The 15,631-nt window shown below is 34.2% G+C and overlaps 1 protein-coding gene across 50 annotated transcripts in view; it reads left to right on the forward strand.

Moving 5' to 3' along the window:
* The window catches only part of LOC108605487 (sodium channel protein para), a 49,429-nt gene extending 43,382 nt beyond the window's left edge, over window positions 1-6,047 (forward strand). For all 50 annotated transcript variants that reach the window (XM_017995183.2, XM_017995192.2, XM_017995211.2 and 47 more), the window contains 2 exons: window positions 2,976-3,280; window positions 4,963-6,047. In XM_017995183.2, the coding sequence (XP_017850672.1) occupies window positions 2,976-3,280; window positions 4,963-5,928 (1,271 nt within the window). In that variant the 3' untranslated portion in view covers window positions 5,929-6,047. The remainder of the gene's footprint in view (window positions 1-2,975; window positions 3,281-4,962) is intronic.
* The last annotated feature ends 9,584 nt before the right edge of the window (window positions 6,048-15,631 follow it).

The raw sequence follows: 15,631 nt of genomic DNA on the forward strand, positions 1-15,631 counted from the left end.
GACCAGAAAAAAACTGTACAAAAGATGGCTTAAAATATGCTTTACTACATTAATTTGAATGCAACAGAAGAGCTTCCTTTTATATATATTACTCGCATTTTGATACATGTCGTGTACATAAAAGGGATGCTATATATGTATATTTACTATATTCTGCTGCTAAAGTGCTGACAAATTCGAACAGACCCAGTGCTCAACAACTATAAAACTGTATGTTGTTGTTTTCGTCGTACCCCCTGCCCTACTTATCAAATCAAAAAAAAAAAAAAAAAACAAAAACCAAAAATTTTATTTAAGGCTTATTTAATAAATTTTTGATTTCCCGTTCAAGTTGCTAAGCAAAACTAAAGCTAATATATTTCTACTGCTTTGCTTTATTTGTATTTGTATTGTACGCAAAACAAGTTTTGTTGTTTATTTTTCCTATGAAACCACACGCGCTAAAGTATTTTCAGCGCACATTTTACAAAGAGTTTAAAGTTTAAGCGCCTTAAAATTTGCTTCATTATTTGGCTTCAATGTTGCCCAAACTTCTTGCCCTCCTCAAAACGCAAAACGCTAAACGCAGAGTGATATCCATCTTGTCGAATATCTTAATACACGCTTTAGTCTCAACTCTACTCTAAAAGTTAATAACAAATTAAATTTACAAAAACAAAACGAAATGAACTACGCTTTTGTAAATGCAAAAAACAAAAAAAGAAAAAACAAAAATGCTAAATATTATTAACATGCGAATAACAAACAAAAAAAAAAAAATACATAAATAAATAATATAAAGAAATGCTACTTACACACACACACACACAAAGACACTGTTTAAAATGGCTTTCACCAAACGCAAAACAAATAACATTTGATAAAGAAGAACACAAAAAAGATTCAATCAGAGTTAGGTGTCAATGGGCATTCCACAACTCTGTGCGATTGTCGGTTGCATAACTCTGTCAGCTTTTGCCCGGTATATCTGACAATTGTCAAAATCCCCGAAAACCTCAACCTCAATATATAATCGCCTCGGCAGGCCAGTCAATGCAATGGCCGTGCGGAATGTTATCAGACATTATCGTACGACTTTTGCACTGACATACAATGGCCTCCAAACTCTTTAATTATAGTGTGTAGCATTATGCAAAAGGATGATCTAACTAGCCCGTTATGATTTGAGTCCGACTTCTATGTTATGCTGATTGGCATACTTTTAATAATCCAAAATACACGTACCGTGGCACTAGCCTGAATCTTCTTAATGGTTTTGGTCCAATCTGCAATGGAGATTATGTACTTTACTATGAACGTGGTAAAAAACATATATATAGTAAATGAGTTTTATAGCCCCTCAACGAACATAGTGTGGCTATCAATTTTTAGAATTAAGTGTACTTTTATTTACAAACAAAAATCAACAAATGCTTATTTTTCCCTAATCTCTCAAACTTTATTACGCTATCTATGCTAAGTGTTTTTTTTTGATAACTCTTCCCCATAGCTAACGACTCTTATTCCTGGCCAGACTTATTGCAATTTGCCTTTAATATTCCTTTCTTCGCATTCGTATCGCAATAGTTCGTTTTAGTGTTAACCCTATATAGCCCAATCATTCAATTTCCACACCATCGCCTCACGATAGTGCGCATTTCGTACTCATTCACGTAGAATGATATACCAATGAACAAATGGGCTAATAATAACACAAACGAACGTTGTTGATATTTGGCACTATTAAAATATGCTGCGGATTATCGCTTATAATTATAAAGACGCCTACGTACATACACTACTCTCAATATATATTGTAAACAAAATTAACATACAAAAATAACATTCAAAAAATCATACATTTGTGTAAGAGAAGTTTACTGATGCCGCCTCCGCCTGCGCCTGCGCCTAACGCTCTGTTCCGCTCTCTTCAACTGCTGCTGCTTTTCTCTGCGCCGCAAAAAAGAAAACAAGGAAAAATACATACATACATACGTCTACTGAGTGTTGTTGCTGCTTTAACTTAAACATTTACTTTTACAGTTCGCTAAACGTGTTCAACTACTAACTATTGTTTTCAATATTTTTATGAGCATACACAGCAATGTACACATAAAGTTGTATTATGTATACAAAATGTGTATAGCTGTGAATGCAAAGCTTATGTTTATTTTTTCAAGTGTACAGCTTGTAAAGCTGAGAAGCTTGCGGTTCTTTTCAGTTCTGAGTTGCGCTCACTCAACTGTCAACTGAGCATCAACATGCGCTCGCTCTCTTCTGCTTGCGCTTACTTCAGCTGCAAAGCTCAAAAGTTCAGCTTTTTACTCTCGCGCTCTTTCGCTCTCGCATTTCGTTTATTTACGCTTATACTACTACAGTTGTAATATAACAGCGTGAGCGTTCTCATGCTCTCTTATTTATTTGCTTATCGGAAAGTAACTGTGCTGTGCCGCTCAATTCTCTTAAGTTTTGTTATGATTTTGATTTCTTTAACAACTGCTACTGTACATACTGTATGTATATTATTGTGTATATGTAAACTTGTGTATACGATGTCGGTAATTTGCTTTTTATTTTGTAAAAACTGTGTTTTAGCTGTGTAAACATTGTATTGTGTATTATATTTGTTGTATATACTGCATACCATATGTATTTAAACTATTTGTAACAAAGCAGTCGCTACGCCTTGAATATTTCAGCCGACGTACATATATACATACATACATATGTACATACATGCATCCCCAGTGTGTATGTATGCACATATTGTTAATATTGTGCTGCGCCCCTTAGTATTTTGTTTGTGCTATGTACCGAACCCCAAATTCCATATTCCATATTCCATATTCCATATCCCGTGTCCAGCTCCTTTTGAATCTTGTTAAGCTTAAGTGTGTGCAACAAACTATGATTCTCAATACAATTTCTCATAATCAATCTCTTCACACGCCACAATACATATAAACTTCTGTGATCAATCGCGTGCGCCCCCGCAGGTCTTGTACTTAGTGATATTATCGAGAAATACTTCGTATCGCCGACGCTGCTGCGTGTGGTGCGCGTGGCGAAAGTGGGTCGCGTCCTGCGTTTGGTGAAGGGCGCCAAGGGCATACGAACGCTGCTCTTTGCATTGGCAATGTCACTGCCCGCGTTATTCAACATTTGCCTGCTGCTCTTTCTGGTGATGTTCATCTTCGCCATCTTCGGCATGTCGTTCTTTATGCATGTGAAGGAGAAGAGCGGCATTAACGATGTCTACAATTTTAAGACCTTTGGCCAGAGCATGATTCTGCTGTTTCAGGTAAGCGTACTAGCCACAATTCCGTTAACGGTTTATGTTGTCTATTGTTGTTGTCGTTGGGTGATGTTGCCACGCCCCACACAAGTTATACACACAGCCCACACACACACACACACACACACACAGAAAGACACACACACAGACACACACCCGTCCAGTTCCCAATGCATACTAGTGGTCTGGCCAGGTGTTTGTAAGGGCGCCGCACAGCTAGCTGGCAATCGATAACATCTCGATTACTTTCCCAATTGCCAATCGGTGTGTGCGTGTGTCTAAATATTTTTTTATTTAGTGGCAACATCACAATGTTGATTCAAGCTGCGGTAGTTGTTGACAAAAGCTAAATTAGTGCAATTTTTTTAATTCACTTCTCGTTTCTGTTCCATTGTAAAAAAAAAAACGTATACATGTGGTTTTGAAACGCAACATGCGCCATTTATTTATACATTTATTTTGTAATTTTCTAATATGCGAGATCAGTAAACAGCATAAGCAAATTAATATAAAAAGCTTTTGAGTTTATATTGTAGATAATGAGTTTTTGATTTTGCTAGTTTATAGAACTTTCTGTGTTGATTTTGGCTTAATTTTGTATTATTTACTACGTCACAGTGTGTACACACTGTTTAAAAAATATTTCAAAAATTGTGTTTAACTAACACAACTGCTGTTTCCAATGCTGAGCTTATCTTTTTGCATTAACTTAGTTTTAGTTGTATATTAAGTTTTGTGTGCGTTTACAAAGTTTGCATACCACACACACACACACACACACACACACACATACAAATACACACATATATGGAAACATTCATTAATGCACAGTTTTTGTTAGTTGTAAAATAAAAAAGAAATCTAATTCAGCTCTTTCAACAAACACCAAATGAAATGTTGAAATTTCCTCATGACACCCAAAAGCAAATGCAAACTTTTCGCGCGTTTTTCAACGCTCAGCATATATTTTAAATATATGCAAACACACACACACACACACACACACACACACACACATAGACACAGACAAGAACGCTCTCTACTCTTACTTTGTCTGTAACTTTAACTATCTGTTCTAAAAACACTATAAAATAAATTTCAATGCGAATTTAGTTGGCCATCAAAACTGTGACTGTGACTGGCTCTCTATAACCCAATGTCACGCTCTCCATATACACACATATACACACACACACACTAAATACTAAACAGTACTACTTACTTTAATGCCTACATAATCCTAGTTAGTTTTGCTTACAACAAGTGATCGATTAACTTAACGTTTTTGACTAATGACTCTTCTTGTTATTGTATCTTCTGTCTTAAACTTCTTTCTCACGCACACACACAAAAAAACACACACACTCGCACACAAAAAAACAAACACACACACACACATATAAAAACGAACGACACTGGACGTTTTATACACACACACACACACACTCATACACCAACGATCCTTTGACGATCGGTGGTTTTGAACTCAACAACGACAAAATACTAAATACAAAATACCATCAACCAACCGCACAACTGCCGTCCACATTATGCGTTTTGTGCTGCTTTCAAATGCAATTCCAATAAATTTCCAAAAAACAAACAAACAAACAAAAACCAACCAATCGTTGATCGATAACATGATCGATTTCCATTGCATTTTGCGCATACGCTATATATACTGGCAGATGTCCACCTCAGCCGGTTGGGATGGTGTGCTCGACGCCATTATCAATGAGGAAGCATGCGATCCACCCGACAACGACAAAGGCTATCCGGGCAATTGTGGTTCAGCGACCGTGGGAATAACGTTTCTCCTCTCATACCTAGTTATAAGCTTTTTGATAGTTATTAATATGTACATTGCTGTCATTCTTGAGAACTATAGTCAGGCCACCGAAGATGTGCAGGAGGGTCTAACCGACGACGATTACGATATGTATTATGAGATTTGGCAGCAGTTCGATCCAGAGGGCACACAATATATACGCTACGATCAGCTGTCCGAATTCCTGGACGTGCTCGAGCCGCCACTGCAAATCCATAAGCCCAATAAATACAAAATCATATCGATGGACATACCCATCTGTCGCGGTGATCTCATGTACTGTGTGGACATCCTCGACGCTCTCACCAAAGACTTTTTCGCGCGCAAAGGCAATCCAATCGAGGAGACTGGCGAAATTGGCGAAATTGCCGCTAGACCCGACACCGAGGGCTACGAGCCCGTTTCCTCCACACTCTGGCGCCAGCGGGAGGAATATTGCGCCCGCCTCATTCAGCATGCGTGGCGCAAGCACAAAAGTGGCGAAGGCTTCACAGGTGGCAGCGCCGCCGCCGCCGCCGCCGCAGGCGATGCGGATGCCAGCAACGATGCTGATCCAGATGCTGATGGTGCTGCCGCCAATGGCGACGATGGCGCTGCAGCGGCAGATGATAGCGGCGATGCTGCTGCCCATGATGGTGATGATGGCGACAGTCCTACAGATGGCAACGACGGCAGTCCTGGTGGCCACAGTGTCGGCAGCAGCGGCAGCGCCGGACGCCAGACGGCCGTTCTCGTTGAGAGCGATGGATTTGTGACAAAAAACGGCCACAAGGTTGTAATACACTCGCGATCGCCGAGCATAACATCGCGCACGGCAGATGTCTGAGCCAGGCCTCGCCCCCCCCTCCAAGACGCACGCGAGTATTAGGCGCAGTAGCAGCAGCAGCAACAACAGCAGCAGCAGCAGCAGCGGCAACAGTTGCAGCAGCAGCAGCTACAGCAACAACAACAGTGAGCAAACAGGTACAGCAAACAAGAAGCAACAACAACAGCAACAAAAGCAACAACAACAACAACAACAGCGAACAAGCATAATTTTCTGCTATATACACAACAACAACAACAGCAACTATAAATGGAACAACAGCAGCAACAACAACAACAGCAACAATCTTCATCATAATCGGCAGCAAACTGACCGCTATGTTATATTAGTCCCAACACCAACACCAACACAAACAACAATCAAACAATTTTAAGCAAAAATCTATTTTGAAGCAATTCATGTAAAATCCAATCGTTGTTATTTTAATATCTACAATTGGCTTTAACAAAAAAACAAAAACTAATCAAACACAAGCATTCTCTTCTATTACAATTTGTTTATAAGTAAATCACAACTATAATTTGCATAGATTTAATTCCCAAATTGTATTCAATTTAAACAGCAACAAACATAAAGTATAAAAAACTAAATACAAGGCTTAAAACCGTAACGAAAACCAGAACACCAATTCTAAACTAATTAAATATAAAGCGCAAAGAAAAACCAAAACAAAAAAATGTATGAATTAATCAATAATTAAAGCTTATTCTAAACAAAAAACGCAACAATTGACAACACACGAATTACCTACATTAAAGTACTGCATAGTTAATAAATTAAATTTAAAACGAATATTACCGTCTGAACTGCCACAAAAAGCAATACAAACTAATAACCAACATAAACTTAAAGAAAACAAAATAAAAACAATCATTCATATTTGTATTCATTATAATTTACAGCGACTAAAAACCCAATTGAACCTTTAAGTGAATAAAACAATTCGAATACACACATTATGATTTCAGATGAAATAGCAAAGGCTAATGGGCAACAGGTTAAAAGCATACAGGCATACAACACACACACACACACACACACACACACTCAAACAGTTACAGCTACAGCAGCACACCTTGCATATATACAAAACAGTCAGAACGCATGTTCATTGTATGCAGTGAGTACTGTATTGCACTCACTCACAGAAAAAAACAGTAAACACTCATCAGCATGGATTGATTGGGGTGTGGGGCGCACACTGAGACAAAATGGAAAGCGAAAGGAACCAAAGAAAACCAACACAATGTTATGAAAAACGTAATGAAACCAAAAGGAAATTTTAAAAGTTAAACTATAATGAAATGTGTATTAAAGAGCGAACAAATCATTTAAAAAAACAAAAACAAACAAACCCAAATGTCCAAAATAATTAACATTGATGTGTGACATAAAAGAAAAACAAAAAATAAGACACAAAACAGTCGCAGAAAAAACTTAAAATCGTAAGAAAACGTAAATCGGAGCACAAAGCGTGTACAATTGAGAAAGTTTAATTTGTTTCTCTCTCTCTCTCTCTCTCTCTCTCTATCTATTTCCCTTACTCACGCTTTTCGTACTTGTTACAACAAACAACAACAAGTGCAGTGAAATTCATTGAGATTTTTTGAGAAAGAGTTAAAACGAAAATTAATACATTACATATTGACTATATAGTCATATATATATATATATATGCACATACATAATTACAATTACATGCATAGTTATAAATAGTAAAAAAAGCATTAAAAATAACTTAAAACAAATAGAAATTTTGTAGCTGAATTTGCTGGCATTAAAATTGTTTTCAATACAAATACTTTTCAAATTGGATACGTCAAACGTAGCTGCTGTTTATTGTAAATTACAAACAATTTTTATTTGGTCTTGTGCCAAGCGCCATTTGGTTATTTGAAATGCATTTAGTTTCATTTGTTTTCTATTGCAAATTTTCGAATCGATTTATTATTCCACTTACTTGCAATGCAATTTACAAAAGCTCTACTATAATAAAAGATATAACTGAGATGGTTCCAATGGTAGTACAGAAATACTAACATTCATCTAAACACACACACACACACTAATAAAGACAAACACATACACATTAACACAAATGCTTTACTATCATTTACACACTCAGGCACTTAAATTTGCGCCTAATTCGAACACATTCTGTAGGTGCTCATAATCTGTCTGTCTCTGGTCCTAGTCGATTAATTAACACACATGCTTATTCACACACACACACACACACACAGTGTCATTACTTAGCCAAGCTTAGCAGCCCAATCAAAGGTTTAAGGCCCAATCAACACACAACACAACATTCAATCTATTGGCATCAGATCGTTCAGCTCTATTAACTAACAATAATAATCAGCAGAGCAAGTTTTCTTTCTCAAATTCTTAACTGCTGTAAATTTGATCATTCATTCAATTGTATAACCCATACCATGAAATGCACTGAATAAATAATTAATATAGCGTACTTTACTACATATTAAGGGGACCAGTTTGAGCGTTGCCTTTGTTTAAATTCAGCATACAACATGCCATAGTTACGAGCTTGCCTAACTTAACCCAACTCAATTCACCTACATTCAATCACATTTTAAATTATTAAAAAATTAAATGCCTCTTGGTTTTTCGTTGTATCTAATTTCATTTAGTTTAATTAATCGCTTTTGCATAAGATTCTCCTTTCAACTGTTAGAGTGCTTGCCAATTGCCAATTAAAATACTTACATAGCTTCATTATTCTACATTTTGTTGGCTGTTTGACAAGAATAAAAAAAAAAAACTACAAATCGAATCAAATTGATAAACAAAAAAAAGTAAACACATGCTAACTAATAACAGAAAATTAAGTTTGAAATTCCGTACAAATGCATAAATTTTTTGAAAAAACCAAAAGAAAATATATGTATATTTACTTATACTGAAGTGCACTGTTAAAAACGAGGGGCGGGGCGAGATTAAACAAAACAAAAAAAAAAAACAAATCGAAATCTAATGCTAACACTAACTTACTTACCAACATGCTACGTTATTAAATAATGTACACGAAAAACAAATGAGAACTCACGCTTATGCGGGCTTAAAGATCAACAACAAAAGCAAGTCTTATAATAATTATGTAAAATTACAATAAAAATGCAATAAATTTACAAAAAGAAAAAAAAAATTATAGCATAAAAAAAATATATAAAATATGGAAAAACTTTAAAATTATAACAAAAACTATTTCATATTTTAGCGTAAATAATTTTTTGTGCCGAGGTTACGTTCGAAGCAACACGCGCATCATTGCCATTAGACAGAATAAACAAATTTAATATACAGTTATATATATAAATACATATATACATATGTATATTGTGTATGTATATATATATATATATATATATATATATGTACATGCGTATATAATAAAACTAAAACTGAATATGAAAGTAAAACTATTTATATAATAAATTACTTATCGCATATTTCGTGCTGCTGAATAAGGTCACAACGCAACAAAAAAAACCGATGAAAAAAACGAAATAATATAACAAAAAAAATAAATAAATAAAAGGTTAAATTTATAACAAATTTTAGAGCAATAAATTTCAGCTGCATGAACTTAAGACAAAGACATCGGAATATGCAACGGCACTGTAACCAAAAAGTTCAATCAGTTAGTAGACTATGTCGATATTTCGAACTATCTCGAGAGCAGTACCGTCGCAAGTTATAGGTGTCCTGAAGGATATGCAAAAACAAAAAAAAAAAAAAAATATTATAACACAAAATTTAAGCTGGTTAAGTCCAATAAAAAATAATTTAATATAAAAGCAAACAAAAAATCGAAATATCCCACATTTTTTTAAGATACACTTTCAAATCAGAGCGTGAATATAATTAGTTAAAAAAAGGTAACAAAAGAGAAATGCTTTTTTTTTTTTCAAATCACTATAATAAATATATACAAATATGTGAACAATTGAATTAACTGCAAACTTAGCTTTATACTCGTACATTTACATTTGTAATATATTGCATAAGCATAGTTAATTACATTTTATGAAACATTTAGAAAAGAAAATCAAATGACGCGTAGCAAATTAATACAAATTGAAAACGAGCTGTAAAACACAAACCAAAGTAATTAAAAAAAAACATTTACATGTAATACAGTCACGTATTATGTTCAGCTGACTTAAATACAAAGCAAACTTAAGCAAATACAATTCCAATTAGATATTTAATATAAAATATATTTGAGATTTCAACCAGTTTGCGTTTGCGCTTTCTGTTCTATGTATGTATTTTTTAGTGTACTTGTGTATGAGAAAACTTGGTATTTATAATTTGAACACACACACACACACACATATATACACTACACAACGCGCTCAACGGCAAGCCAGCCGTACTATAATTTATATAGATCAATGCTTAATGGAAATACAACAACAATTATGAAATTTGCCATCCAGCGAAGTTTTTGCAATTTAACATAAAAGAAATACCTAATTAATATATAATGCAGCCTAAGCAGAAACAAATAATATCAAGAAGAAGAAAAAAGAAAAACAAAACCAGACTGAAAAACCAAAACATAAAAATAATAATGAATTACTGATAATTTATATATGATAGCCTAATTGACAAAGCTGCTTTTAAATATAAATTTACATGCCAACCCACACACACACACACACACACACACACACATTAGCAGCAGCAGCAGCAGTAAGGTTACTTATTAATTATATAGAGCCATATGCTTGCTTGTAAGTGAAATTTTTTTAGAAAGTTGAAAAGCAAAACACAAAACAATAAGAAAAATGTATTTATATTTATACACAAAATAACGAGAAATAACTGAAGTATATAGATGTATGTATATATAAATCCTACTTAAACACCAAACAAAATAAACACAAATATTAATTATAATGATAATCATTATGGATATGTAGCGAAAAGAGTCACAGGCACCGTTAGCATATTTTCTTTTTTATACAACTAAAGATTTAAGAAAAAAAAGCATAACATAAGAAAAAAAATACAAAAAAAAAATGACCGAAGATCAAGTAAATTATAAATGAGAAATAACTGATGTCTTTATAAAGACTTTATATATGCCTGCCATATGCCTATATCTGCCCAGATGTCTGGACTCTTTTTAACATATAAAAAGCATAGACACACACACACACACACACACACACATGCAAAAGCCAGTTTATTGATTTTGAATGCTCGCTTGTGCACACACACACACACACATATACCAAGTATTATTCAGATTTGCATAAATACTTAGCACAGTTCTTTGCCAATTTTTTTCATCAGTATTTCTACTTGCTATTGCATTTTAAACGAGCTTAGTTTTTTTTAAGGGTTAAACAGATTTAAACTAAATAAGTTTTCTCATGCCGCCTGTCAGTTTTTGAGCCACTATTTGATAGCAACTTCCCCGGCTACGAATGTCAAGTGTTCAGATGACTGTACAAAATGCCCAAATTAATCAAGTTACATACATACACATGTACATAGATATATATATATATATACATGGACACACATATTTGTGTAGCAGCTAAAAATTCTACAACACCGAACACGTTTTTTTTTTTAATAACAAGACATTGGAACATATAGAGTTACACATAAGTACATGCAGAAATACATATGTATTGGAAGCGACTTGAATTATTCAAATATATTGGTCGATGTAACATGTTCTTTTATTTTTACAGTAGTTCCTTCTTTGTCATCAACATTAACTTCTATTAACATAATACCTAACAAAATTTGAATATATAAATAAATTTATTAACTTACAAGAGCAGCTGTCGAACATCTAAATGTTTTTTTCAAAATTCCAAAAAATGTTACAAATTCAAATATAGATGTAAACCAATTGTAAACTTTTTTTTTAAATACTTATAAGCTACCAAAGTCATTAAGTTTAAATGCCATTTTACATAATAAGGCTATACATCAAATTGGAAATAATGTTAAACAATACAAGCATAGCTGCGCATACATGCACATGTGTATGTATCTGCTATATATATATACATAGATTGAGTGCAACAAGCAACATTTTTGTATGTATTAATTTATTTCCAAAGAAACAAAGCAAAGCATTTGCTAAATACACACACACACATACACACAAGCAGCACACCAACAAAAATTGTTTTTATAAATTTGTTTATATATATATAAACATATATCTTAGATACATTATATGAAAAAAATAAAAAAATTTAATAATGCAAACCAAACAAATCGCCTGAAATAGTTTGTTACGCAAACAAGAATTACAAATTAACAAAATTTAATGTAAAGCAAATCTACATTAACCAATAAACGCAAAAAAATAAAATAAACGATAAGAACAAAAATAACAAAAAGCAAAAGCAAATGGCACAATAACATCTAAATGTAAAAATTTAATTATAATTATGAACCGCAATGCAAAAACGAAGAAAATATGTAAACCTAAATATCAACCTGCAGCCCCTAACAAAAACAAAACAAAAAAAAAATTATTTTATTTTTATTATATATAAATAATTAATGCTTTTTTAGTTTCCAAAAAGTTGCATAATTTACATACTTTTTAAAATGAAAACAAATATACATCTATATATATATATATACTGATATATGTATATATATTTATATATATATGAAGTTCATGATAAAAACTAAAAAAATTTAAAAAGGGCAACAAAAATTATTGTAATGTAAACTAAACAAGAAGTATATTAAATAAAAGCGAAATTTTTTCACATTTTAGCTTAATAAATTGTAAAGAAAAATACAAAAAAAAAAAAAACAAAACAAAAAAAAAAAGAACAAATAACAAACAAAACTGAAATAAAATGAGATTTAATTGAATTTGTTATGCAAATGAAAAAAAAAAATACAATAAATCTTCTATTATTACTGCAAATAAGGCAATTACAGTGGTGTAAGTATTTAAGTTAGCAAATATTTGTTCTGTCGCTTAGCCCACCAGCTAATCATTTTTGTTGGTTTATTGAATATATATACATATATACATATTTTTATCTTTTATCAAGTTATTCTTTGAATATCAATAATGTACAATACAAGCGGACACGTTGGCTTTTCAATGCTGTGATTTAGAAAGTTTCCACCTGCAGTCAAATGAAATCGCGCTCCATCGTAAGATGCGCATTGAGCGCTCTCTTAGCAAACAGAGAGCAGCGACGCTTTCGTTCAGTCGCAGCAGCAGAGCGCGAACAGCGATCAAGAGCACACGAAAGAAGGAAGTAACGAAAGTAACGAACACGTGCTCTCACTAGCAAGCACGTAGGCTAATTCATGATACAATAATACAAAGTAGCGGACTGCGCTCTTCCTTTTTGCTGCTTTCTCGCTCTCACTCTTTTCGTTTTGTATGTGTGTGTGGGAGCGAATGAAGTTAAGTACCCAAACCTTGTATTATTATATTATGGGCTAACTAGTACAAGCATAATACAGGCATTGGCGAGCGCTCTCGCTCTCGCTCTCTTAGAGGCTCGCGCTCTCTATTTCTGTTCTTTGCACTGTGATCAATGTGCAGGGGCAGGTCAGGTGTGCATAAGCTTTTGCTGATTGCACATTAAAGTGAGTGCGCGTGCCAGGATAAAATTATTTATTTATTATTATGTATATTTCAATATGCCTATTAACTTACGATCAATCTAATCAACTTGTTGGATCAACACATTAGTCTGGATCAGCTTGTGCTGCATCTTCGCAGCTTGCATGACATTTTTTTTTATATTATTATCGCCTTGTGCTTTTATTTTGTGTTCGAATTGTTTTGAGTCTGCTAAAGAGCTCAAATTGTTGTGCGTCCAGAGAACATACGAAAGAAAGAAGTAACGAACACGTGCTCTCGCTAGCACAAGCCACAAGCATTGGCGGGCGCTCTCGCTCTCTTAGAGGCTCGCGCTCTCTCTTTCTGTTCTTGCACTGTGATCAATGTGCAGGTCAGTTGCGCATAAGCTGTTGGCGTTTAAACATCTAAGTGAGAGCGTGTGCCAGAATTAAATTATTTATTATTATTATGTATATTCCAATATGCCTATCCAATCTACTCAACTTGTTTGATTAAGTATGTCTTAAACCACTAAGCATACAACATTGTATGCTTAGTGCTTAAACACATGGTGTGTCTTAAATTATTGAATATGCAGCTGGCGAAGAGTTTTTGCAGCTTTCATGACATTTTTTTATATTATTTTTGTCTTGTGCTTTTATTTTATGCTGGAATTGTTTTGAGCACAATTCGTCTGTAATAGAACCCAATAAAAAGAGTTAATCTATAATTTAAAGCATAAATGTGTAACTTAGTCGTTTGCTCGCTATGTTGAAGAAGAATCGGAAAACATGTGCATATAAAACAAGTGGACAGGTTAAAGTGGGCGCACCAACTATTTAAATACACTTGACTAGGGTATCGCAACAAACACAACGCATGCACTCACAACACACAAATACACACCAAAACAGCTACCGCGTCCAGTCTCGTTTTTCGCTGTAGCGTCAGCAAGCGCACCCCGCTGTCGCAGCGACGTTTGTATTGCGCGTCAGCACGTGCACCCCGCTTTCTATATTGAAAATTGAAATATGTGATAATTCCTAAAGTTTTTATCCGATCGATTTTCACAATCGTCCGAAACCATACTAAGCAATTTGTGATTTATTTCAGATTTCTAAAGATTTTTTACTGCCTTATATATCGTTTTTCGCAATTAACGTGTTGAGTAGAATAAAAAATAAAATAAAAGCGAGAGAAGGAGCACCTACATACCAATTTGGTTGCTCTAGCTCTTGTAGTCGAGAACACGCACATCAATACAGACGCGACAGACGGACCGTACGACAGACGGCATGGCTAAATTCGAATCAGCTCGTCGAGGCTGATCAAGAATAATATATACTTAGGGGTCTGCCACGCCTCCTTCTCCCTGTTACATACATTTGAGCAACTTCATAAACCCTTTTTCCATTTTTACAAAAATGTCAAAGTGTATAAAAAAAGCAGCTATAAAATGAGTGTTAACTTGTGTAAGTGACAAAGACAAAGCGACTAAATGATGCTAACTGAAGAGGCGATTGTCTAAAATGGCCAATACTAAAATATAAGCATTAACTATAGTTTCAATTGCTTAATTATCAATTTGGCTTGTACATATGTAAAATGCTTGTCAAACGCAGCCTTATAAAATCTCATCTAATTATAGCTTGCATAATTAATACACACACACACACACACACACACACACACAGTTTATGGTCACGAACTCATTAAAATTATAGTGCAGCAGGAAAATCAAATGCGAAATTATAATGCCAAAGCCGTCAAGCAAACGACATTTAAGCAGCTAAGTAGCACTAAAAAAAAAACATTTAAAGAAAGGGCGCATTTTAAATGAGAACTAAGAACTCATAGCACTATAATTATAAGCGCATTATTTGTGTGTGTGTGGGGCTTTGTCTTATAAAGGCTAAGAGCTGCAATGGTTTGCATGCACTAATTGCTAACATGGACAAGACTTGTTTTCTGCGCGTACAATTGGTGGTATTCCGATTAATCGGCTTTGATCTTTGCGAAAATACAAACATTAATGACCGACGTTCCATTACGCTGTTTCTTATTGGCTGCATGTGTGCATTTAATTTGCCATTATACTGCAAT

The sequence above is a fragment of the Drosophila busckii genome, chromosome X, assembly GCF_011750605.1.
Source record: "Drosophila busckii strain San Diego stock center, stock number 13000-0081.31 chromosome X, ASM1175060v1, whole genome shotgun sequence".
Taxonomy (NCBI): Eukaryota; Metazoa; Arthropoda; class Insecta; order Diptera; family Drosophilidae; genus Drosophila; species Drosophila busckii.